The 25020-nt window shown below is 38.9% G+C and overlaps 3 protein-coding genes across 10 annotated transcripts in view; all 3 read left to right on the forward strand.

The window, feature by feature from the left end:
* Positions 1-4294, forward strand: part of phtf1 (putative homeodomain transcription factor 1) — a 10338-nt gene extending 6044 nt beyond the window's left edge. For all 3 annotated transcript variants that reach the window (XM_026167086.2, XM_026167082.2, XM_026167085.2), the window contains exons 11-17: positions 1-173; positions 474-605; positions 715-801; positions 1046-1201; positions 1347-1442; positions 1878-2003; positions 3649-4294. The exon at positions 1-173 is cut by the window's left edge and continues 97 nt beyond it. In XM_026167086.2, the coding sequence (XP_026022871.1) occupies positions 1-173; positions 474-605; positions 715-801; positions 1046-1201; positions 1347-1442; positions 1878-2003; positions 3649-3669 (791 nt within the window). In that variant the 3' untranslated portion in view covers positions 3670-4294. The remainder of the gene's footprint in view (positions 174-473; positions 606-714; positions 802-1045; positions 1202-1346; positions 1443-1877; positions 2004-3648) is intronic.
* Positions 4295-4414: 120 nt separating this feature from the next.
* Positions 4415-15199, forward strand: pfkfb2b (6-phosphofructo-2-kinase/fructose-2,6-biphosphatase 2b). Of its 4 annotated transcripts, XM_026167088.2 has the most exons (17): positions 4415-4617; positions 4951-5106; positions 5643-5768; positions 6288-6384; positions 8752-8818; positions 9006-9080; positions 9703-9759; positions 9906-10030; positions 10202-10409; positions 10666-10812; positions 11317-11421; positions 11597-11726; positions 11813-11875; positions 11963-12027; positions 12747-12914; positions 13591-13613; positions 14126-15199. In XM_026167088.2, exons 2-17 carry the CDS (start codon positions 5022-5024, stop codon positions 14193-14195), a joined length of 1611 nt encoding a protein of 536 aa, XP_026022873.2. In that variant the 5' UTR covers positions 4415-4617; positions 4951-5021; the 3' UTR covers positions 14196-15199. The 4 variants fall into 4 exon arrangements, with proteins under 4 accessions (XP_026022873.2, XP_080157806.1, XP_080157807.1 ...); XM_080301680.1 differs by lacking the exon at positions 13591-13613; XM_080301681.1 differs by lacking the exon at positions 12747-12914.
* A 1555-nt stretch (positions 15200-16754) lies between these two features.
* Positions 16755-23187, forward strand: yod1 (YOD1 deubiquitinase). Of its 3 annotated transcripts, none has more exons than XM_026167094.2 (3): positions 16755-16886; positions 19025-19237; positions 20574-23187. In XM_026167094.2, the coding sequence occupies exons 2-3, from the start codon at positions 19030-19032 to the stop codon at positions 21269-21271; spliced, it is 906 nt and encodes a 301-aa protein (XP_026022879.1). In that variant the 5' UTR covers positions 16755-16886; positions 19025-19029; the 3' UTR covers positions 21272-23187. The 3 variants fall into 3 exon arrangements, with proteins under 3 accessions (XP_026022879.1, XP_026022880.1, XP_080157810.1); XM_026167095.2 differs by having other exon boundaries at positions 16830-16886; positions 19029-19237; XM_080301684.1 differs by lacking the exon at positions 16755-16886 and having other exon boundaries at positions 19097-19237; positions 20527-23187.
* Positions 23188-25020: the final 1833 nt, after the last annotated feature.

The raw sequence follows: 25020 nt of genomic DNA on the forward strand, positions 1-25020 counted from the left end.
GGCTGGACATGCCGGGCCTCAGCTCCCTGCCTCTGTCAGAGCTGATAGAAATAGCAGTGGGGCCGTTAAATACACAAGCTCATGCCTTTTTCTTCATCACGACAGTGCAAAGAATCTGCCTCACGGGGCTGTTCTTCTTCATGATGTGCGTGGCTGAGAGAACATACAAACAGGTGAATGGTGATTCAGGAAATGCACATCACAAAAATGTACTGTCCCGGGTTCTCAAAATGTGCAAGTTTTTTAGGTTTTTTGTTGTTTGTTTGTGTTTTTTTACTGTTGACTGGACAAATTGTTTATGCTTAGTGTCTCTTAATTGTTTGAGCCATTCTGTCTCTCTGCTACCTTGTCATCATTTATATATATAAGTTGTGTTTTTACTAGAAGATGTTTTCAGTGCTGCATCCTAAATGTGATCAGTTTTAGCTCTGCTGCAGTGCATCACAGTATTTTTTTTTATGTCTGCCCAACAGAGACTTTTATTTGCCAAGTTCTTTAGCCACCTAACTTCAGCTCGCAAAGCCAAGAAATCTGAGATTCCCCATTTCAGGCTGAAGAAAGTTCAGAATATAAAGATGTGGTTGTCGCTTCGATCTTTTCTCCGGGTTTGTATTTTCCTGCCAAAACACTCCCAATCTGAATTTATTTCAACATTTTGCTCGGTGTAGACTTGTCTTTTTAACCGTGCGTCATTGATTTGTTTGTGCTTCGCAGAGACGAGGTCCGCAGCGCTCCGTTGACGTCATTGTCTCCACTATTTTTCTTTTAGCACTTTCCATTTCATTCATCATTTGTGCTCAGGTCAGTCATATGGGAGAACATTGATTTGATCATTTTGTGCAAATACTGCGATTCTAGCACGGAGATCAAATAGCAAGGAGACTGCCTCAAAACATGCAACCATTTAATCATATTACCCTACTGAAGATAAGCCATGAAGCTAAGATGGAAAGTAGTTTATATGCTCTGTTAGGTGCAAAGAAATCCAATTTTCACAACAAAGCCGGGGTCAATAAATGTAAGCAGTGTTGCTTTCTTTTTTCAGCTTCTGCAAAGCCACAAGACATTCCTAGAGTCTCTAATGAACTGGGAGCTCATGGTGTGGTGCGCCTCTCTCGTCCTCTTTCTGTTAAGGCTCGCCACGCTGGGTTCAGAGACCAACTCCAAGTATAGTAACTCTTCTGTGCTGCTCACTGAGCAGGTAAAGCTCCCCCCCAGGCTGGAAAAGACACAAGATTCCAGGCTATTTCTCTGGCTGATTAGTCCATTGATTTAATGTAGGTTTAAATACATTATTTGGCCTTCACTGTAACATTAACACGGTGTAAAACTGTTTTTGTTTCCAGATCAATTTGTATCTCAGGATGGAGAAAAAGCCCAATAAGAAAGAAGAACTCAGTATTGTGAATAATGTTTTGAAGCTAGCTACAAAACTAATGAAGGTAAGCCCAAATTTTCACTGAAACTAAATGCAGTTCCCAGTCAAGGTTGTTATGCAGTCCGTGTAGAGAATGCAATTATAATATTATAACTTTGCAGTGAGCTGGGGATTTTTCTGTCTTTTTCTTTTTTCTTTCCTCAGTCCCTGTCATGTCTCTGTTGGTACTCTCTAACATCCATCAGCTTAATCACTCTTTCTTCCTCACTACTGATCTCCTTGGGACAGCCCTAATAACTTTGTGCTGAAGGATATGCTATAAATTTGATTGTATTGCAATATGTAATTGTTATATTTCTCATGAAGGCCAAGTGGAGTCCCCTTTGTCAGTGGTTTTTCATCCTTAATAAATTCTGGCTTTGATCATTTTTAGCCTCAGGGTATGGGTACCCATGTCATAAATCTTAGATAACATTTTCTTCCTCCTTACATCTTCCAGGAGCTCGATACTCCTTTCAGACTGCTGGGTCTCACAGTGAACCCTCTGATCTATAACATCACCAAAGTTGTCATTCTCTCTGCTGTGTCTGCCGTAGTCAGTGACCTGCTTGGCTTCAACATCAGAGTGAGTAAAGTTATAATGAAAAATGTTGAAATTTGCCTAAAAAGACGAGAAAAATAGATGATTTAAGATGCACATCCTTGATCACTCTGGGCTCCATGTTTTGTTTTGTTTTTATCTCTCAAGAAAAAAAATAAAACTTTATCAGTACAACCTGGTTGTTGTTGCTCTAATTTGAGCCATTTAAATAGTGTCTGTGTTTAAAATTGAATATAATGACTACAACTATAAATATTTGCTATAATAAATCACCAGAGGAGCAACTAAAAGTACAGGCTGTACATTTAGTTCTAGTACAGCTGCATGTTGCCCTCTAGCTGTTGGAGCTGTTAGTAGCCTACAGAGTTGACCTGGAAACCTTGCTTTGGTTGAAGCCATCTGGCAGACAAGCTGGAAATGTGCATTTTGAGATTTCAAAATATTTAGCATGTGAATGATAAGAGGAAAAACATGAAGTAAAGCTGCACAGTGACAAACTCCCATGAGTAGCTTAACCACGTGAGAAATATATATTTATGTGGTTGCTTGAAGACAGCAGTATTAACAAATCTTTACTACACTTAATACTTACTTGATTAGTATGTAGCTAGAGCATATGATGTGCAAAAACTGCTGTAAATTCCTGTTTATATGTGAATTACGCAATTGAGAAACCTTATGTTAATGTGTTCTCTTTACAACTGTAGAAAAGTGTGACATTGTCTTTATGCAATGCAATTCCAAGCTAAACAAAGCTATTATCCTCACGTGTCTGGCTCTATTCTTAATGCAGAAACATGATACATACAGAGTAAATAGGGCTTCTTTGAAAACAGAATAAAAGGTTTCTGGCACAATAAGAGTCTAAAGAGGCCGAAGCTCTAGCAACACTTGTAGTAAAGTCACCAACTTGACCAACTCGTTTCAGTCTGTGGCCTTCATCAGGGTCATGAAGATTTGTATACTGCATACAGCACTTTAAATGACATATGTGTTAGCATGAGTCCAGTATACTTATCCACCATTCCACTTAATTTTGTGATTACGTAGAAAAAGAATGTTACAAAAATTTAAACAGCCAGTCATCTACAAAGAGTATATGTATCCACCAATGAGGCAGCAGCAAGGGCGGGCTGGGGTAAATATGGAGTTTCCCAAAGTATTGAACTGGTAGTTAAGTTTAACCAGCATGTGAAGAGTCTACTTCAGTTTTGCTAGCTATAGATTATAATCATTGCTGAGGTCAGGCCTGTGCCCACCAATAACAACATTAAACATCCTACACACCCTCATTTCCTGCCACAATTTTTACAACTCCTTGTATACATGGTTAAATGAGCTGGTGCAAAATACAAGCACTCATTTGAGGGAACACATCACTCCAGTCCTGGCAGGATGACACTGGCGTCTCTTTCATTCAGATTTATTGATTGCTTTTAAAATACTACATGGTTTGGCTCCACTTTAAATCTCACAAGTCTTAACTCCTTATTTTGCATGTGCTGGCTACTGGTTCCACAGTCCATGATTGAGACAATTGGAGACTGTTATTTTAAATGTCTTTTAAATGCTTTCTCTTCACATCTGTTTTTAAATGGATTATTTTGCACAGTAAGATGATTAACCTTTTCTTTTTAATTGTTTTGTTTCGTCTCTGCTTAATTTCCAGCTGTGGAAAATCAAGCCTTAAAGGTGAAAACTACAAACCACTAACAGTCAGACACTGGAGACTGCAGACATCTTCTTATCGCCGAAAAGTGTGCAAAGCTACTGACACTAAACTCTGTTATCGGTGCCTTCCAACTGAGCTTCATCAGTCCTTCACAAGCCTGAGATGCTCTGAAAGTCTCTCACACGCCACAGCGCTGGCTGCTCAGCTGACCTGGCATCACATTTTCCATCAGCGTTGCCACAAACTCAGTGCCTCACCTCTGACTTCTGAATGTTCTCTAAATGGTTAAAAATAGCAGCAAGCTGAGGTCTGAGCTCTTTCCAGGCTCCTGTGACAGATTTACACATGTTTCTTGTACATATATGTGGGCATGTGAATGATCAGATAATGTGTAAAGGTTGCTTAGTCTTATTCACTGTTATTTCTTTTAAATATAGTAAGGGAACACTGTGATTCTGGGTTGGTTTTATTTATTTAGCAGTTGTTATGTTAAACCATTGTCTTTTGACCACTATCTGCATTTTATAATGAGGTATGTAATGCTGAATAAAATAACTATGCAAAGAAGCTAGTTGTGCTTATTGTAAAAAAATAAATAAATCTTTGCTTTATGGTGAAAAAATAAAAGGATTTTCACCCTTCAGTCTTTGTGTAGCGCTTTTTCTTTTCTTGCTCTTGCGCCTGATCCTCTGCAGAGCCCTTGTGGTTAGGGGGTGTGTGCTTTGGCGTAGGCTGACGTTACGGTAGAGGAACGTCGACACGCACCTCCAGCTTGGAACTATACCAGCCGGCTGAGGAGGCATTTCAGCACCAAGGACAGGCCGACCAGACTGGCTCCTCCAACCGAACCGGCGCACGCAAACTCTGTGTCCGGTAGATCACAAGATCCCCGGTCCTGCGGTGCATGACTGCGTCTTTCAGAGGCGGTCCCGAAAGCAGGTCTCTTCGTATTTACCTCCTTACCAGGTAAAACACGGACTCTTGTATGTTCGTCTTGTGTGGATTGTGGTATAAATTATGTTAGAGTGAACTCGGTCACCCCAGCGAGTGAGAGAGCAAACCACCGCATGATTCGCTCATGTGCGGCTTTGTAAATATAGTGCTTTTAAGCCAAGTATTTTTCCTGTGCACAGATGATGTGGCAGTACTTCTCGTCTTCATTCACAGCTCCCCTGCTGCTTGCTCTGCAGTCGATGTTGCCGGGGATACATTAAGCCATAAGACATCGATAGGAAAACCTTGCATACAAAGCTCTGGTTCTCTTCTGTCTGAGGCTAATCCTTTGCATGCATGTTGCAGACCAACTTGGACTATGTCCCTCTGAGGGAGAGAGAGAGCTGATCTGAATTGCGCTTAAAGAAGATTCCAATATGTCAAGCACTCAGAGAGACAATGGCTCTGCAAACTCCACAGAAGCCAAGAAAACAGACCCCAGAGTCAATGAGAAAAAATGCTGTAAGTAAACGCCAATTAGATTTTAGTAGGTTTTAATTCATGCATCGCTGCTTATAGAGTGTGCAGGTGCACTTGTAATATAAAACCTTGTCTTGTTGCTCTGACCAAATCACAATCACCTCAGTGAGAGGAAAGCTGCTTCGTTTAGTCTCCAACCTACATGGGAATGAATTTCTCTGGATTGGCAAAAAAAGGAAAAAGAATATAAATCATGACCAGTGATAAAAATACTTTGAAACCTTCAGTGGTTTCTGCTATTCTTAAGAAAATTACTTCTCTCTCCCAGGATGTTTCTCCTTCTAATTTCTTCGGATGACACCTCTGAACCCACTCCATAGATATTTGTGCCCAAAGAGACTTTTTATTTTTTGTGTATACACATGACCTAGTTATATAAGACTGGCTGTTCAGGAGTGTGTGCAGCACTGGCATGCCTGTTTAAAACATGTTTTTCTCTATTGTAATGCTGGTTATGAGTCAGATATGATTTGCATTTAACTTTGACATTCAGTTCTTTGCATCTCTTTCCTGCACAGCATGGGCTTCTTACATGACAAACTCTCCAACGGTGATCGTGATGATCGGATTGCCCGCTAGAGGAAAGACCTACATCTCCAAGAAACTCACACGTTACCTCAATTGGATAGGAGTCCCAACCAAAGGTAGAACATAACATTTCTTTCTCATTATGTTTCAGTTAATGCCATCTGCAAATTTAAAAAATTTCATAGTGTGTTTTATTGAACTTTCATATGCTTTCAATCCTTCTTTGTATTTCTTTTTACTTCTTTGTAGAAGTTAAACCAGGATAGTTAATTAGTTAATGTGGGAAAGCAACTCTAAAGATCATGAAAAACAGCATCAGTGTTATCTCTTCTCCAGCACTTGGGCATGCATTATATATGTCACAAAAACAAGTAGCAGTGACATTAGAATGAAAGCAAAATGTTTAAATGCAAAAGCTGAATTTTTAAACCTCCCCCCACTGACATTGTGTGTGCATAATAAATATTTAAATGTAACTATTCTAAAATGATCCCACAAAGAGAAGCTAAATTTAGCCACTTAAATTCTTGTGGTTTTAGTTGTTCACTAGAACAAAAGTATATCCAAGTGTATCCAAAATGAGAGGCGACAGCACAGCCAGGGCAGATTTATAACGTCCTTTGTTCATTTTTCAGTGTTTAACTTGGGCGTATACCGCAGAGAGGCTGTCAGAGCTTATAAGTCCTATGATTTCTTCCGCCACGACAATGAAGAAGCCATGAAAATAAGGAAGTAAGGTTCACTTTTACACGTGTGCCCACAATACGTTTTTACAATGTACATTGCATTTTATCTAGCACTAAGAAAACTGTCATATCCTCACTGGCTGTGTCACATTTCTTGCATTCAACCTTAGTCGGTTTCATATTTTGCAGATTTCCCTGCTGCATCAGTGACTAAGCTGTTTTTTTTGGCCGGCAGTCAGTATTCAGCCACAGTCAGCCTAAACTGATATACACATACACACAAGCAGCAAAGTGTGCCCTACAAATGGTTGTGATTAGTGACTGTAAATCAGTGTTTCAACAGAAAGATTAACAAAGAACAAAACAAAAGGCCTCTTTTCCTCCTGGTCTAATCTGGTAGTAGTGATTGAAATGGGCTGTGTTATGCATGGCTATCATGAAAATGTGACGGGCTCTTGACAGCATCCTAGTGCTGACTTTGACCTAGATATTAAACAAGCTGCCGCTGTCACTCTGAAGCTGACACAAGCCCTCTGTGGACCTGCATGGATATCCAGCCTGAGTTTTTGTGTTTGTTATTATAAAGTATCAGCAAGACCAGTTTAAAGGAATAGTTCCACGTGACATCTACCTTTTTCTTATGAGTTAACTAAAAACTGGAGCTCAGCTGTGTGGTGTATTGGCAACTTTAGAAATAAAGTTTTAAAATACTGATTTGTACTTGAATTAATAATTTTGTCCTTCAGACTTCTCCTTTTGTATAAAGAGTTATCCATTGGCAGTAATCACAGGTTTGTACACCTTTTGTATTCAAGCTGTTAATTAATCTGGAGAAATTTCACCCCATGCTTCCTGAATTTCCTCCCACGAGTTAGATAAATGTTTGCACTGCACAATCAACCTGTTCCCACAGCAGCTCAAAAGAGTTAAGATCCTTTGACTGTTCTGGCCACTCTATTACACGCAGATTGCCAGCTCACTGCTTCTTTTAGGAATAGCTTTTCCATAGTTTGGAGCTCTGGGTCATTGTCCTGCTGTAAAAAAGAAGCTCACTCCAATCAGAAGAATTGCTTTTATTGTTTAAGTTGCCTGTCTGCCAATAGAAAGTCTCCCATTGTAGCAACCAAAGCACCTCAAAACCTTTGCACTGTTCAATTAAGGAAATGTGAGTAATTTTTTCTGTCAACCCTCTGCGTTCCCTCTGGGAATAGCCTGTTTTTTAATCAAACAAAGAAACCTCTCTGAAATTTCTGTTTTTGGTACCATTTTTTTTTCTTGCCATTCATCCATCAGTTTCTTAACTGCTTATCCAATTCTCTGCTGGATACCAGTCTGTCACTTTGCTAATACGGAAAGATAGACAACCGTTCAGGCTCACATCCGAACCTAAAATCAATCTACAATCACAGAGTAACCTAAGATGCATGTCTTTGGACTGTGGGAGGAAGTTGGAGCACCCTGAGGAAAGGCCAGTTTAATGTTTTGGATTTCAACACAGGACCTTCTTGCTGTGAGGATTTAGATATAAAACTTTTTTTCTGCTGATAATTTAGCCTTAACCAGTGAACCTTATGAATATGTGCTGTTTAAATACTTCATTAAAATGTTATCCTCCTGATTCATGCTAATTGTAATTTGCATTATAATTTCATGTTATTTTACCTATTGTTATTATTAATATTAGTATTATTATTTAGATTATTATTATAATTATATATATATATATATTGCAGTATAGTGTTTAAAGCTACCACCAGCAGTCCCTTAGCTTCAACTCTTAAGGTGACAAGACTAGAAGCTCTGGCTAAATGACAAACATTTTGATTTAACACTCAACAAGAACACCAACAAATGTATTTTTAAAATCATTTATGGTAATCAATGCTGTTTTGTTTTGTGCCTTCCAACATTCCTCCCTCCAAATAGATAAAATACACCTCCAAATTGTATTGTTTGAGGAAAGACACATTGCAGCTGATTTTTTTTTTTTTTTTTGTCAGCCTTCAAGCAGAACAAATTAAACTCTATATGCCTGCATTTTATTGGAGGAGAAATCTACCACTGTGTACCTCATAACTCTTGCACATGATAATTGAACTGGGTCAGTGACTAAACCCTACTGCCGACAGATGGGAAACATTTTTTTGTGATTTTAAAAATGTGTGTTTTTCATGTCTTGTAATTGTTGGGGTTTTCAGTTTACCATTGTATTTGATGCACAGAAGAAAGCTGTAATCCAAAACTTGGGTGGGGGGGCTACAAAGAATCTTTTTTTCATGAAATCTACAATGTATTACTGTAACATTTTCAGATTTCTGACACTGACACTAGAATGTGAACTTTGATGATGGTGGATTTCAGTAAATCTGGTTTTTATAGTTGGCTGCTGCTATGTTTGCTTTCTCTGCTGCAGGCAGTGTGCTCTGGTAGCGCTGCAAGATGTGAAGGCGTACTTGACAGAGGAGGGAGGTCAGATTGCTGTGAGTGTCTCAGTCTTTATGTGCATGCTTCTCTATTGACATGGCGTCTCGATGTTGGCTCGTTTCCTTTAAATACCCAGAACAGAAACACATCTGGCATTGGGATAGTCTTAATCCTACGCTGTCCTACAAACATTTCACAGAGAGCAAACAAATATTGTCTTTGTTTTTGCCCTTTTTTTTTCAGGTTTTTGATGCAACAAACACAACAAGAGAACGACGAGACCTTATTCAAGATTTTGTGAAGGAGAATGCTTTTAAGGTGAAATTATTTGCTATTTTTACACATTTATATCCCAGTGGGGACTTTTAAAATGTATTGTGCAGATTGGAGTTATTACTTGAAGCCATGGAAAAGTCTTTACATTTATCACATTTATTTTGCTGAACAGGCTAATGAACTACAAAAAAACAATATCTACAAATTTTGTAAAAATTTCAGAATAATTTTAATAAAATCACCTTTCAAACATTTAGCATATTTATTATTAGATGTCAAAAACTCACAGAATTTAAACTGTGAGGCTTTCAAACTTCACAGGGTGCTGTTAACTGAATAGATAACATTTGGGAAAATAAAGCTATCCAGGATCGCTCTCCCTCTCCCTCTCTTCTCTGTAGATTTGAAGCTACCAGTTCTACCAGTCTGTGTTTAAGACTGGAAAAAGTCAAACTCAGTGAGCTAAATTTGCCTTTCTGCATGTGGAAAGCTCACTAATTCATAATCTATGTGTCGTGTTTTTTGTTGATGCTAATTACCCTGTATTTGTGTAAGTTCTTGTCTAGGTTCATGGCAATGTAAAATTTGTTGTTATAAAACAATTGATTGTCAGTTTCAGGAATGTTTAGCGTACGTTGACTCTGAGTTTCCATCTTTCTGACAGGTGTTCTTTGTGGAGTCGGTGTGTGATGACCCCGAAGTCATTGCTGCTAATATCCTGGTATGATCTCACCTAAATGAATTTAACCTTTGACTGTGACTTTGTCTGGGTCAAACTCCATTACCTATTAATATTCACACCATCTGCAGCGTTATGTAAGAACTGAACTGGATACTAATATTGTTTGAATGTGTTAACCATAATAGGAAGTGAAGGTTTCGAGTCCAGACTACCCTGAGAGACACAGAGAGAGAGTTATGGATGACTTCCTGAAGCGGATTGAGTGCTACAAGGTCACTTACCAACCTTTAGATCCTGATGACTATGACAAGTATGAACTGCTTTTCATTATTTGAATCTTTACCATTTATTGTTCCTCCAAAGTATTCTTATTAATCCAAACAGTAAAGTTGTTATATTGGCAGAATTAGACCTTGTAAATTAGTAAATAAACACTAGATGGCGACAGTAAATCACTGGCGTGTTGCATTGGCATTTGCAGGGACCTTTCTTTTATCAAGGTTATAAACGTGGGCCAGCGTTTTCTGGTGAACCGGGTGCAGGACTACATCCAGAGCAAGATCGTCTACTACCTCATGAACATCCATGTGCACTCTCACTCCATCTACCTGTGTCGACACGGAGAGAGCAAACACAATGTTGAAGGACGCATCGGAGGAGATTCTGAACTTTCCCCTCGTGGGAAACAGGTAGGATTTTTGCACGTTCACTCTGTTAATGCTCATTTAATGAACTGTTGAGCCAGTTTCTGAAGAGAAGATAGCTACTGGGATAAGATGTTCTTAAACTGCAATATCATGCACTCCAGAGTTGTGACCTTTATTGGATTTAATCCTCTCAATTTCCTATTTTCTTCACTCTCACTGGTGAATATCTGTCTAATAAAGCAAGAAATGCCCTTAATGAGGGATAAATTGAAGCCTCTCCCTTTCTCTCACATCCCAGTTCGCCCACGCTCTGCGTGGTTTCATTGATGAACACAAGCTGTCAGATTTGAAGGTGTGGACGAGCCAACTGAGAAGGACGATCCAGACAGCGGAAGAGCTTGGCGTGCCTTATGAACAGTGGAAAATCCTCAATGAGATTGATGCTGTCAGTACCCTCCACAGCTATAGCAATTTTTACAGATGACCTCTGGTTTGTAATAATGGAAACTTTATGCTGTTATTTCCAAGACACTTATAAAATATGTTTGCATAGAGGTAAGAGTCAAAGACAAACGAAATTTTCAGCCCCTTTGATCACATTTAATGTCAAAGCAGCATCCGGAGGAGAATAAAAAGGGTTATAACACTTTGAAAAGATCTAGGTCACATGAAATAAGTCATTATTTATTCACAGTATGAAATCAAAGGATTAAATGATGACTGTTTTCTGAGGATGAAATCGGTCTCCATTTTTCACTAACCTTCAAGATCACCTTATGTTTCCTGGGCTTTATTATATTTGAAACTGGCTTAGCTCTTTGGAGACATTTATATATTTTATCAAGGGAAATTATCCAGTTATGTTTTTTTAGATTTCAAATTGTGCTGAAACATTTCTTTTCATTGTGGGCTGTGACGTGAGGATAAATGATTTGTTTTCCTTTTCCAGGGTGTTTGTGAGGAGATGACCTACGAGATGATCCAGGAGACATTCCCAGAGGAGTTTGCATTGAGGGATCAAGACAAATATCATTATCGCTACCCAGGAGGAGAGGTAACCTGAACTACTACTCACAATAAAGCGTCTGATCAGCAGCCACAGCGGCAGTAGTTTTATTCTGCTTTGTTATTCAGCTTTCTTTCTCTACCAGTGTTGTTCAAGCTGTGAAGGTTAATTTCCTTTCAAGTGTTAGCAATTGAGCCCAGAATGATCTTTTGTTGCTCATTAGTCCTACCAAGATCTGGTTCAGCGCTTGGAGCCGGTTATTATGGAATTAGAGAGACAAGGCAATGTGCTGGTCATCTGCCATCAGGCTGTGATGCGCTGTCTCCTGGCTTACTTCTTGGACAAGGGTGCAGGTGAGATAAAAACAAACATACACACATGCTACAGACAACACAAGCAGACAATGATGAACCCGTATGCTATTTATTTCATTTCACAGAGGATCTTCCATACATGAAATGTCCACTGCACACAATTCTCAAGCTCACCCCTGTTGCATACGGTAAGTCTTTACCTGATGATCGCTACACTGTAACAACATAAGGCAACGTGAGAAGATAATGTAAATGTATTGTCTATTATCTTGTAGGTTGTAAAGTGGAAATGTTTTATCTGAATGTGGAGGCAGTAAACACGCACCGAGACCGGCCTCTTGTAAGTTGCTCTGAAATGAGCGGAAAAGAAAATCACATAGCTGCACAAGTAGGCGAACATCACTGTTCCATTGAATGTTTAAAGTTGATCATTTGTAAAATATGCATATTGTTTACTCGCACTAAATTGGTCACTGAATCTCAGCATATAATTTTAAGATGCGCTGTTGTTTGTTGTGTCTGTTCATTTGGCACAATCACACCTTACCCCCTGTATATATTAGGCTTTGCTTCCTTGCCTCCTTTCCTTATATCCTTGTCTTGTAACCACTTTTACCTTTAGCCTTAATTCCTCAGCTTGGCTTGCTCTATGAGCCTGTGAATGTTAAGTGATATTTTACCTTGAAGGAAGACATTGCTGAGCATGCTTATTTTTGCTTGGATGATCTCATCTTTGTCATTACTCTACTGTCTGTCCTCATATTAAGATTATGAATTTTCTGTGAAGGCAGTTTTATCTGACTTGTTTAGGTCCAGTGTTGTCATGGTTTTGGTTGAAGCAGGTGGGGTTTTTTGTCCTGTGCAATCAGGGCTGTGCTTTTGCTGTTGACTGATGTTTTGTGGGTGGAAGCAGTTCCTTACCTTTTGCTTTGGATCAGTTTGGCGAGTGCAGCATTTTTTTTATTAATTTTTTGGGCTGTTCCTCGTCAGGTGCCCCCTGGTGTTGTTTTTTTAAAGATCTTTTTCGTTTAACACCTGCGGTATCTCATTTTCTACCAGGGTAAAATCCCGAAGGACTCTACTCTCATACATCGCCGGAATAGTTACACTCCCCTGTCCAGTCATGACCAGGTCAAGCGGCCCAGGCTCTACAGCGCAGGCAACCAGCCCTGGCTACCGCTTGCCCCCACCCCATCCGCTTTGATGCCAGAGGAACGGCAAAGCCAAGTTAGTGAGATAGTTAAAGGATCCCCCTCTAAATCACACCGTCTTTCCGTAATTGGTCCCGCCACAGTTGTAATCATGTGTTTGGCATTTTCTCACCTCAGTTTTGGATCCTCTTGATAATTTTGGTGTCTGTGTTGCAATCAGCATACATGACATCCACCTCCACCATCTATCTTTTCCTCTCAGGGCATGTTTTGGGTCTTGAATGGATTGCTCCTTTCTTCAAATGTTGTTTCTGTCATATGTTTGTGCTGCATGACGTCTGCCTCACCGCCAGGCTGCTGACAGCTTGAATATGCAGAACAGCATGTCTACTCTTTACTAAGGAAAGCTCCTTGTGGAGTTAAGAAAAAGACACACAAACATCAGAGAGACAGACGCACATTCTCATCATCTCATAACTGTTAAAAAACCCAAAGTGATGATTCAGTTTGATTAAAACCCCAAAATAATCTGTGAAATGTCAGCTTTCTGCTAAAAAACACAATTTATTCCCCCAAATACATTAACCACTTCAGTTTAAAAATGTTAACATTTTAAAATGCATATTCATATTTGTATGTGTTGTGTACTTGTTGGCCTTGCGTTGTGGGTGTAGTGCTTCAGTCCCTCTCCACATTTCTATCTGTCTTTCTCTCTCTCCCTTCCTTCTCTTGCTCCAACCCCGTCTTTACAGACTCGGATAGGAGGCAGCTGTCTGTAAGTATTTTTGGAAACTTGTTGTCAACCTTTGATTGCCGTATTTCAACTCATTTCATTGTAACCCATATTGGTATATGTTGCCGCAGTGGTCTATTCTTTGTGGTTATCAGTCTTTGGGTTCTCTAATCTTCCATTACCTTTGCACAGTGAAAGTTGATATCAGCTTTGTTTCATCACAGCGACCTTATCAGAAACACTTTGTCATATACTGATTCTTTGGTATTTTAATAGATGCAGTCAATTTTATTAAAACTAATGAGAGACGACTATTCAACATGTATTATATCATGAAAATCCAGTGGTGTTTGTTGAGTATATAAGATTATACTTTAGAAACGCACTATATAATTAAACCTTAATTAGATATTGATAAAATACTAATGGAGCTGTCTCAAAACACAACTTCTGGACTATGTCGCTGTTAGTGGCTTGTTAGTTGAGAATGTGCTGCTGCAGAAAACTGACTTGTGAATGTCACTGAGGGTTTTTTTTCTTTTCGTTTCTTGAAGGAGTCCCTGTGCGAAGGAAGCGACTTTGACAGCTCAGAAGAAACTAGTGGCTGTGTCCGCTTCTGAGTGAAGATCACATCTTCTTTCCTCTTTTACTCTTGCCACAGTGTGGACAACTTCTGAATCCAGTCACGAGTCAATCGAGTGTTTCTTTTGAAAAGCGGGCCGCTTCTGCATGAGGTAACATAGTTCTAGTTATCTCAAGGTCTCCGTCTCGTCTCTGCATGCCGAGGCTTTGAACAGGAAGCCTTATCATTGGTGTCATAAATACTTCTGCATGTGCACATAAAGAAACCAGTAAACGCACACAACATACTATATCACAGGAATGACAAAAAACTCAATATAAATCCTGCAATGCCTTACTGAATTTTAGATATACTGATAGAATTAGATCCTCCATATGTCACTGAATGTAATAGGAATAAGTTATCCATTGGAATGATGGAAATTAATTTACACAGTTAGATTTAGAAAAAATAGATTCTGTTATATTTTCTATGCATATCAAACACTAATATGCTATAAATAAACAATCTATAGTTGGGAATCTTGTCAAATTTGTTCCTAAGCCATAATTTATGTCTTAATTTGACAGAATGTGCTAGTTATGGTCTCTAGAAAATAAAAGTAGTTTATTTAGATCTGCCTGTTCTGAAAGCAGTGAAAATACACTAAATTGCTGGATTTACCAGCACTATATACCAGCAGTAGGTACCTTATCTGTTAAGCAGGTGTTCACATTCAATCACATTTGACACTACAACCTAAATGTTTCTTTGTTTTTTTTTTCATCATACCGATATATTCTGTAGAAGGATTTTATGTAGTAAAACTAAACAGCCAAACTTTAAGCTGTCTCCCTATTTGTGTTCATGTCATTATACCGGCTGTGAATGTGTTTTGTTTGTTTTATGCAAATGTATTTTGTTCCTGGAGCAAATTTTTTAGATTTTATATGATAGATCAAAGTTTTAGTTTATGATTCTGTAATGTTTGTTGTTAAATTGTTGTCCTGCTCAAAGCTGCCTACTGTGCCTTTTAAGCAGACATTAAAAGTACATTTTGAAGTGGCTTGCATTTTTCTTTTTTTATTGATGCTTTGAAAAAGGGAAAGAATTAAACATTAAACTTTGCAGCTTATGTCGTTTTTCAGGAGACGTTATTCAAGTTTCTCCCAAGATGTGTCTTATGTTTTTTTATGATGGTGTTTAATATAAATTATTTATACATATTAGGCCTAAGATGCATCCAGGATATCAATTGCAAAGACTGATTTTAGCCTCACAGTACAATCTTTTTGTTTCTTTTTTTTGTGTGTATATACTGTGTATATACTTTAGCTACCCTGGTTTCTAAATTCTTATATCTAATATCTACAGTACTGTACAAAAGTCCTGAGCCACCCGAGAGTTTATTTTTACTTTGTAATAAACTCTGGGGCGACTCAGATTTGTGTTTAAAGTGGTCTTGAGCAGTCATTCTCCAGGTTTTCTGAGGGTCCTTCAAAGCTTTTCTTTGGACACTGGCTGATTTTTTACTCCTTTTCAGTCCAGTCTTCTTCTTTTTTTTTAACCTAGCCATTTTTTGTCAACCTTCTTTTCTCATATATTATTATATAATTTATACATGAAAAAAAGAAACATAAATCAAGGGATGAAACACTGTTGTGTGTACACATATTAGGTTTATCAAAGAAAACATGTATGTTTAGGCACTTTGTTAGTAGCAGCGTGTAATAAAAACATAATTTGTTCTCATTTCTTTAGCTGAAGTTACAAAAGTTGTTAGTTTCACACGCACAAAGCAGTATTTTTGCACCAACAAGCTGAATCCCAGAACGCAATTAGCTAAAAAAAAAAAGTTGCATATCTCAGCACTGAGAAAACTGGACAAGTAGAGGAGAAAAGAAGAAGTGGCAGGCTCACAAAAATATCTGGAGTAAATGAACAGTACCTGAAAGATAGGTCATTAAGAAATTGGAGGTGGGTGTCCAGCAATGGTTTGACACAAGACCTGAAAGGTGTATCTGTCCCTTCACTTGATGCATCTACTGTTCGCTGAAGCCTCATCAGAAATGGTCTCAGTGGTAGCTGTCAAGATGCCAACATGAAAAAAGGGTGAGGTATTTGAAATTGCACTAAAACCAGCATCCATAGAAAATCTTTAGAATGTCCTTTAACGGTCTTGGAGAACTATTCCTGCAGACAACTTGAAGAAATTACATAAAATCTGCCTAAGTTCAAACTGTGTTGAAGAATAAAGTTGCTCATACCAAATATTCACTTTCAAGCTCGTTAGAATTGTACAAACCATAATATACAACACTAAAAACCTTGTGTTATATACTCTATTTCTATGTATGTTTGCACATATCGATATATGACTACACAATGTTTCCTAGCAAATGATAAAGAAATGTGGAGTAGCTCAGTACACTTGTGGATTAAGATAAAATAACTACAGCCTTTAAGACTTAATCCAAGAAGATCGGCGGTTCAAAATCTAATCTAAGTCGAACTGTAAGAAGCTACACTGCGCAGTCATAGGCTGCACTGGTTTTAAAATCAAATGATTGTTGATTAAATGTCAATACAGAAAAGGAGCTTAATGACAAAATGTGTTTTCGAAATAACCGTCTTCTCCAGCGTACGCCAGGCAGACGTACGTAAACCGTGCCACTAGTGCGTGATCGCGTCATTTACACGTGCTTTGACGTACTATACGTCCCACTGTGGCGAGCAGGGAGTGTAGTAAGACGGTAAGACAGCCAAATAATTTGTCTCGCTGTCGTATCATTTTGTACTCCTTGTCGTCGTTAGACTTGTCACCGGAAAGCAACAGGTTTTCTAAATGGTTAAGCTAAATTCCTGGAAAAACGGTTCAATTAAGACCAAGTTAACGAGCAGATTAGCATGCTAACGTTAGCAGACAGTACACGGTACGGTTAGCTAGCAGAAATGAATTGAACTCCTTTCATTCAGTCTCAGAGTAATTATCGCTGACAACCCGACAGTTTTTGATGGATAATAAGAGGCGGATTTCTTACATTTTCAAAAACTGGACTCTTTATGTTTTGGGGGGGGGGTTTTACCCTGCGTTTGTGTTGCTGTTGAGTGATGTGTTAACTGCCAGAACAAAGACACCAAAACAAAGCAATGTCGCTGTCAGGTGTTTTTACTCTGTTCATCAGCACTTCAGTTGTTATGCGTGGCCCGTTTAGTTGGCAGCATTATGATGTAACTACGAGCACAATGTAGGTTATCCAGTCATAAAGTCTTATCTGTAGCATTGCCCAACAAATATATTACGTTTTCAACTTAATATAGCTTACAGCTGCAGTATGACTCAAAACACGTCCCTTCCTCATTAGCCATTAAATTGGCGAACAACATGAGTGCAGGATTTCGATGTTAAAATCAGTTAAAGAGCCAACATTGGCACACTTGTAGTCCCATCGGGGAAATGGCTTCGAAGACACAGATTCAGATTGGGGAAAACTACTTATCCCACAGTGAGCATTTGAGTTTGGAATTTCCCACTCGTAATAAATGGACACTTTTGATAGTTTGAGGGTATATTTGCAGCAGCTGGACCTCACATGGCACCTACCTACTTTTTGTTTTTTTGTTGGCAGTAAGCTTCACTACCTTGTAGTTTGTGTCAGTCACCCTGTTAGTGAGACACTCCAACAAACGGTCCTGCTTTCTGAAGAGGACTGTTTATGTCCCCCAGTTAAATCTGTATGTTTAAAAATGCTAAATGGACTGGTTCTTATAACACTTTTCTACTCTATACAACATGCCTCATTCACACAAGCACTTATTTCTTTCCCTAAGTGGTTTCTAACTAAATTAATACTCTGATGGATGAAGCTGAGAGGAACTTGGGGGTCAGTATCTTGCCCAAGAATACTTTAACATGCAGGCTGGACTAGCCAAGGATTCGAACCACCAACCTGAGCTTGCTCCCTGGTTACTCGGGCGAGAAGCAGGGTACACCCTGGACTAGGGCTGTTCGATATAACGATATATATCGGATGACGATATAAAAAAGTCTATAGTTTCATTTTATGCTATCATTTGTTTCATGGTGTCGCAAAATAAACTGTTTACGGCAATATTTTTTCATCGCTTTGATGGTCACTGTAGTGGCTATATTAATTAAAGTTCTCGTTCTCTTATATTTTATATAACCACACTACAGACGGACAAGCGCCTGTTTTTATGCATTGTGGTTAGCAACAATGACGGTAACGCCATCGCGTGTCCGTTTGTTTATGTTCCACATAAACCTTTCACAATAAAGCTCAAGATCCTGTTGAGACTTTTCAAAATAAACCGAATCACGTGAAAGAGCAGATTATTTACGGATGAGAAGTAAAAAAGAGCAGCCAGGTGCTAAAAAATAAACCTTACACTCAAACGTTAGAACAGGCTTTCCTCCGCAGCACGCCGTGTAATAAATACTCACAAAGAAAACGGCGGCCGTTACAACTTATGTCTAAAAATGTGTAGTTTCATGCATCTGTTAAAATACTGGACTCCAGCTACATGACGCACAGCTGGAAACCCTTCCCGCAAGTCGAGCTGCCCGAGATTCACAGAATTTACAGAAAATGTTACATTTTTGTGATTTATATCGTTATCGGACGATAGAATTCTTATATCGGGATATGAGATTTTGGTCATATCGCACAGGCCTACCCTGGACAGGATGCCAGAATTCGCAGGTTTAACACCGTATGCAGCAGTCTAGCACTCCAACATGTTAGAAATGGTCTTCATCTGTAACATACATGTGGAATATATCTAACGCTCTCTACACAACCATTGTGGATTAACAAAGTTCTTACCTGGTACTTGCAGTGTCACTAATGTGATATCACCTTTTTTGCAGGCAGGATGTTGCGGCTTCGCTGTAAGACCAAAAATGGGAGCCACTTGATGCATGGCTTGACTCATCAGTCCTGCGTGCAGGAGCTGAAGCGCAAGGTGGAGGAGCTGACTGGTATCCCCTGTGATGTGCAGAAAATAATGGTCGGATACCCACCCTCCAGCCTTGATCTTCGGAACGGAGAGGCTCACCTCAAGGACTACCCTATCAAATCAGGTATGCTGGCAGGCATCCAACATGTGCAGAAAACATGGACCAAATTAAAAACTTTTAATTACATGCTCTAGTGCAGAGGTGTCAAACTCATTTTACATCACAGCCCACTTTGATCGTAAGCAGGCCAGACCAGTGAAACTGCTCCTTTCTGTCAATGTAAAGAAGTTACATATTTAAAGGTTTTTCTTGTTGAAATTTCTTTGGAAGTGCGATTTCGGGTGAATGTGGGGATCCATGCTCTGCATTTCTTTTTGCAGAATCAGTTTACCTGCTGTTTTAGCTGTTCAGTGGTTGTTGAGTTGTTTGTTACTTTTCCTATGAATAGCCATAAGGGAGGTTTTTGATCAGTAGGAAAAGCTGTAAAATTTATGGGAATACAGTTAAAAGTCCAAAATGTATGCTTATGCTTGTTTGTGGTGAGCAGCAGATCAAACATATTAACAATTATAAATGGCTTCAAGTGCACATTCAGGCCTGTGAGGCTTTATATAGAGTTTATTTTATGTAATATTCATCACTGTACTGTAAATTTAGTCTTTTTCAAGGAAGCAATTTTTCCTAAAAGCCTTATTTTTATGCATTTGCTGCTACTAGGGAGAAAACACACAAGCTTTAAGCCCTGGGCAAGTTTGAAACTTTTTGTCCTCCACAGTGGAAAATGACTGAAAATAAAAACGGGTATCACTTTAGGCTTCCCCGAATCTTATAAGTTCTGCACTCAACTTTGAAGTCTCCAATATCATTGAAATGTATCTGCACGCTACACTTGCTGTCTTTGGAAGGTTTGCCCCCTTCCTTCACATAATGGTATGATCCCAGTCTGTCTTTGCATGTGATTGGCCGCATGGTGTGCCCATCAAAATAGTCCCACCCCTGCCTGCATGGATTCTCAGCAGGGTTGAAGATTCAACTTCCACATACCAAGGGGACTTTTAATAATTGACATATGAAATTATCTCACAGGCCGGATATAATTGTATTGTATGGAGGCTGCACATTTGGCACCCTGGGTATATACAAGAATTTATATACCTGTGAGGACAGGTTAAAATTTAAGTATGATTTTAGAATAAGCAGTCTTTATAACTTCAACTTTTAATTGCTTATAATAAGAGGAATGTTTTGGGATGTGGTCAGAAATATTAGAAGCAGAACTTTTTGAGTTACTGAGTCTTTGATTTATTTGCATGCAATAGACATTTTAGGGACATCTGTGCAACATAATCAGGTACCATTCAGACAGATATACATAAGGCAATGTGTTTTCTTCTTCCTTTTCTAAACCAAAGTCTGACTGGGATGAAAAGTGTTGTCATTGGTGTGTCGTCCTCTACAGGAGACACACTCATCGTTGAGGAGGAAAAAAACAAGCCAAAGCCTCAGGATCGTCCCGCTGTAACGAAAGGACCTAACCTCGAAGGTTCACCTATGCTGGCACGCCGAGTGGTCCCAGCTGATAACTCCTGCCTCTTCACCAGTGTTTATTATGTGGTGGAAGGCGGCGTATACGACCCCGCCTGTGCCCCTGAAATGAGAGGTCTCATTGCCCAGATAGTCTCGAGTGACCCCACAGCTTACTCTGAAGCGGTGCTGGGGAAAACCAATGAGGAGTACTGCACCTGGATAAGACGTGATGACACTTGGGGAGGAGCCATCGAGGTATCCATCATGTCTAAGTTCTACCAGTGTGAGATCTGCGTAGTGGATACTCAGACAGTGCGAGTAGACAGATTTGGGGAGGATGCTGGCTACCACAAACGCGTGTTGCTGATCTATGATGGCATCCACTACGACCCGCTGCAGAAAGAGATCCCCGGATCCGACACCCCGCCCCAGACTATCTTCTCGACTACAGACGACGTAATCCTGGCCCAGGCCCTCGAGCTGGCAGACGAGGCTCGCCGCAAGCGCCAGTTCACAGACGTTAACCGCTTTGCCTTGCGCTGCATGGTGTGTCAGACAGGCTTGGTGGGACAAAAGGAAGCTCGTGAGCATGCCAAGGAGACAGGCCACGCTAATTTTGGTGAAGTGTGAAAGTCTTGCTGTCTTTTTCCTCTCTCACAAATACAACAACCACCAACCCCCATGCCCTGCGTCTGGCAACTCTGTGGGTCTGTCTGCTTTTGTGATCCTCTACCTCACATTATCTGGCAACATCTTTGGAGATTCTGCAGGTACTGTGTTCCGCCTCTTACCTGTTCAGTATTACTTTTTAACTACTGTCAGTTCTTACAGTCAGAAATGCTACTGCAGTGCTCCAGTGTTAGAAACCATAATATTCAGATCTCTTTAAACTGGGTCAGGATGCAAAAAATTCTTAGTTGTTGTTTCGATCTGTTAAGAACACTCATGGACAAGTTCATAAACCAAACAGTTTAGGATGTGTTATTGATGCAGAAAATTGGCAGAACTTACCCTTGACGAAACAAAGATGTGCGAACAAAGAATTTTAAAACGGTCACTAAGAATTATTTGCACAGTTATGTGATCACATTCACTTTTGTCTTAAACACGGCACAGCAAGCTTGACTGTTATTTATCATGTTGGTTATGTAGCATGTTTTTATTACTTTGGGGGCAGATGTAAGTAATTCTTCCACTAATTTCCTTAAATTTAAACATCTGAACTGTTCAATATAGGCGGCCTGAGTTAATGCTAAGCAGGATTCTTCTAAAGGATTACTTGATGAAAAATCAATCAGACACACTTCTAACCTCCTCAGTATCCATTGTTTTTGTTTGTTTGTTTGTTTGTTTGTTTGGTTTGTACAATAACTTTAGCATAATTATGGATCATTCATATTGTCAATATTTTCTGAGTTGCATGCTCTGAATCTGCACTGGGGTGACTCAAAATTTGGCCATTTGTTTAATCCAGAAGGATATGACGACTAAAAGAAGATCCAGGTATCAAAATGTAGGTAAAAAAAATCTGAGCTTTCATAGGCCACAGCTTGTTTTGATTGCGTAACAAACAGATAACTCATTGCAGACTCCAATGCATCTCTCTGTTACTCTGCGTCCATCGTAGACATTAAATGCAATGATTTGTCCCTTGATTATTAAGCTCAAAGTTACACGGTTTTTTTTGGGGGGGGGGATTTGAGCTCTGGTCAACAAGATCAATGGTGGTATGAATTTTGAATACAGTATCATACTGCAAGTGCAAAATTGGCCTTTATTTTGTTTGGGGGGGGGGGGGGGGGGTTGCAACATTGATTGTGAGTGGGCTTGACTAAATAAGGCAAAAAAAAGTTATGGTGCTGTAAACAAAACGCGTTACAAAATCTGTAGCTCATTTTTCTATATTTGTGCCGCAGGTTTTGATGAGTGTTTTTCTTTGTTTTTTTGTAGTGCACAAGTTTGAAATGCTGTAAGAACTGTTTTTTGTTGTTTAAATTAGACTGCATACTTTGAAAAACCATTCAAGCATTATATTTGTAACAAATCAAGGTAAGGCATACAGTATTTTAAGATCTTTTTTCTTTTTAAAGGCTGCTCATAATGTCCTTTGCTAATCAACATCAAATATTTCCATCTTACATTTATAGCTCTGGGTGGATGTATTACAAGTAAAGGTACATTTAGTTTACTGTGTTTTGTATGTTTTATAAAAACTACCACTCCTGTTTCACTGTATGAATTATTTTCTTCCCCCACAACAGGAGTCTGTTCTCACATTTTAAGCTAATCATCCATTATCTCTTTGCTAATTTCTTTGACATACACTGGCTATAAGGATGAAGAAAGCACTTGTATTTAACTTAAAGTCAAAGATTTGAGATTGATAACTGTGGTTAGTTCTCATTGTGGCAAAACATGGTGTTTGACGGGTCTTTGATTGCAGAATTGTTGCCAAAAGCTTCACAGTGGAGCCTTGACTGGACTTTGACTTTGGTTCATATTCGGATGGTGACGGTAATCAATTAAAGAAAGCAAAAAAAACAAAACAACTTATTTGTATGATTTTTTCCCCCCCTTATCCCACCTCATCATCTACCTTAGGTATTTTAAACGCTGGTAAAAACTGAATAATCAACTTGATAAAACCATGAAATGGCTTTGTTGCATTTTGTATTTGCCATGTTCTCATGATTAACAATAACAGTGAATGTTGCACACAAAGCACTACAGAATAAACTGGATTTACTTGATTGTTGTTTTTTTTTTCAGTGTTGTCAATTAAAAAATATAGCAAATAGGATGTGTAAAAGTTGTTTTGTGTTAACTATACTGGGTTTACTCATGGCTAAATGATTTGAAATTCTGCAGTGCTTGAAGAACAAGTTAAAACAAACTAACAAAGAGTTAAATAGTTTTCAGTTTCCCTTGTGAGACAGGTCAAGCTGAGATGATACTTTGTTGCTGCCATGCTTTAATGGGTTTTAAATAAATCTTTAAGCTATTTTTCTTTAAATGGTTTGATGCAAGGGGACAAAGAAGCAGTGTGAAATTTAAAGGTTAGAATCTTTTTGTACATAAATACAAATGGGAAGTAACATAGATAATGCTAATTAATAATTATTGTGATATTACTGTGACAACTCTATTATCTTATGACTTTATCTAGTGCATTGCTACTAAAAATAAATCCCAACTGGCAAATTTACCCTAGTCCTGTGCCATCATTGTCGGATTACACTACCCGCATGTTATTTTAAGGAACATCTACCCTTTCATAATAGGATTTAGGATTAATTTACTTACTGTTTGACCAACAGTAGCAGCTACCACTGCTACAAAACACAAAGCTCACACACAGCCTAGGAATTAGTTTTTGTGTTTTTCTTTTAAATAATGTGATATTTTAATGTTTCATAAAACACTACAAACCTCTTTAACTCTACAAATATTTCATATACAACACCCCATTTACAGCTTTACAGTTTCTTATTTTGGTTTATGTGAGTTTCAAGACTTGCATAAAGGATGCAATTCATGCAGGAATCAGAAATGTACTGGTTCAGTGTAGCGCTCCCCCCCCCAAACAACAGCTACCAAAAAAAGAAGGGAAAAAAATCACTCCACTTACGGAAGTTAACACCAGCTGAAATTCTAACTTCAGCTTGCAGTGAGATTTTGGCTGTGTCCCACATCTGAGCTTTGTTAGCAAATAAGGTAACTAAAGTGCGTTAGCGCTTGCATAAATAGACTTTTTTTATTTGTTAAACTAATTGGCAACAGTTTTTGATTACACTTAAATTGTTCACTCCCCAGATCCTACATGCTCAATTTGCAACTTTTTCTTAATTAGGAAGTGAACTGAATGGATTGGGCTCGGAAGTATTTGCGTATTTGGTTTGGCAAATTTTAACCTGGTTGTGTCTTCCAGGATCGAACCGTGGGTGTTAAACCACGACACTATAGGAAGCCCCTTTAGGATGCCTTTAAGGTGGTATAGCCTCTGAGCTAAACGCTGTAGCGACCCTTTGTAAAGCTTGAAGGTGGTGTACTGCTGCATGAACAAGTAATGATTAACTGCATCACTTAATTACTTAAAATCACGTAGTACCACCCCACCGACACACACCCACCCAGATCACTCGTGCAGTATCAGTGAAATGTAACTTTCTAGCTATGCATCGTCTGTGCTGTTTGAATCAGCACTGTAGTAAACAGCACCTGTTCTCTTTCCTAATAAATACATTAATAATAATTAAGGAGAAGAACGACAATAATAATAACAATAATAAAGTTAACTGAAAAAAATATGTGAAGCGCTATCTTTTTAGTCAACACTTTTTAGAGGATATTTCCTAAATGCTTACCCAAAGCCTGACGCC

The sequence above is a fragment of the Astatotilapia calliptera genome, chromosome 5, assembly GCF_964374335.1.
Source record: "Astatotilapia calliptera chromosome 5, fAstCal68.1, whole genome shotgun sequence".
Lineage (NCBI taxonomy): Eukaryota > Metazoa > Chordata > Actinopteri > Cichliformes > Cichlidae > Astatotilapia > Astatotilapia calliptera.

Excerpts from the sequence above, each read along its gene's own strand:
- yod1 (XM_026167094.2), top strand. The coding sequence starts at position 19,030 with ATGTTGCGGCTTCGCTGTAAGACCAAAAATGGGAGCCACTTGATGCAT. Across the intron at positions 19,238-20,573 it reads GGACTACCCTATCAAATCAG|GAGACACACTCATCGTTGAG; the intron begins GTATGCTGGCAG and ends CGTCCTCTACAG.
- pfkfb2b (XM_080301679.1), top strand. The coding sequence starts at position 5,022 with ATGTCAAGCACTCAGAGAGACAATGGCTCTGCAAACTCCACAGAAGCC. Across the intron at positions 9,760-9,905 it reads TCATTGCTGCTAATATCCTG|GAAGTGAAGGTTTCGAGTCC; the intron begins GTATGATCTCAC and ends TAACCATAATAG. Across the intron at positions 10,410-10,665 it reads TTTCCCCTCGTGGGAAACAG|TTCGCCCACGCTCTGCGTGG; the intron begins GTAGGATTTTTG and ends CTCACATCCCAG.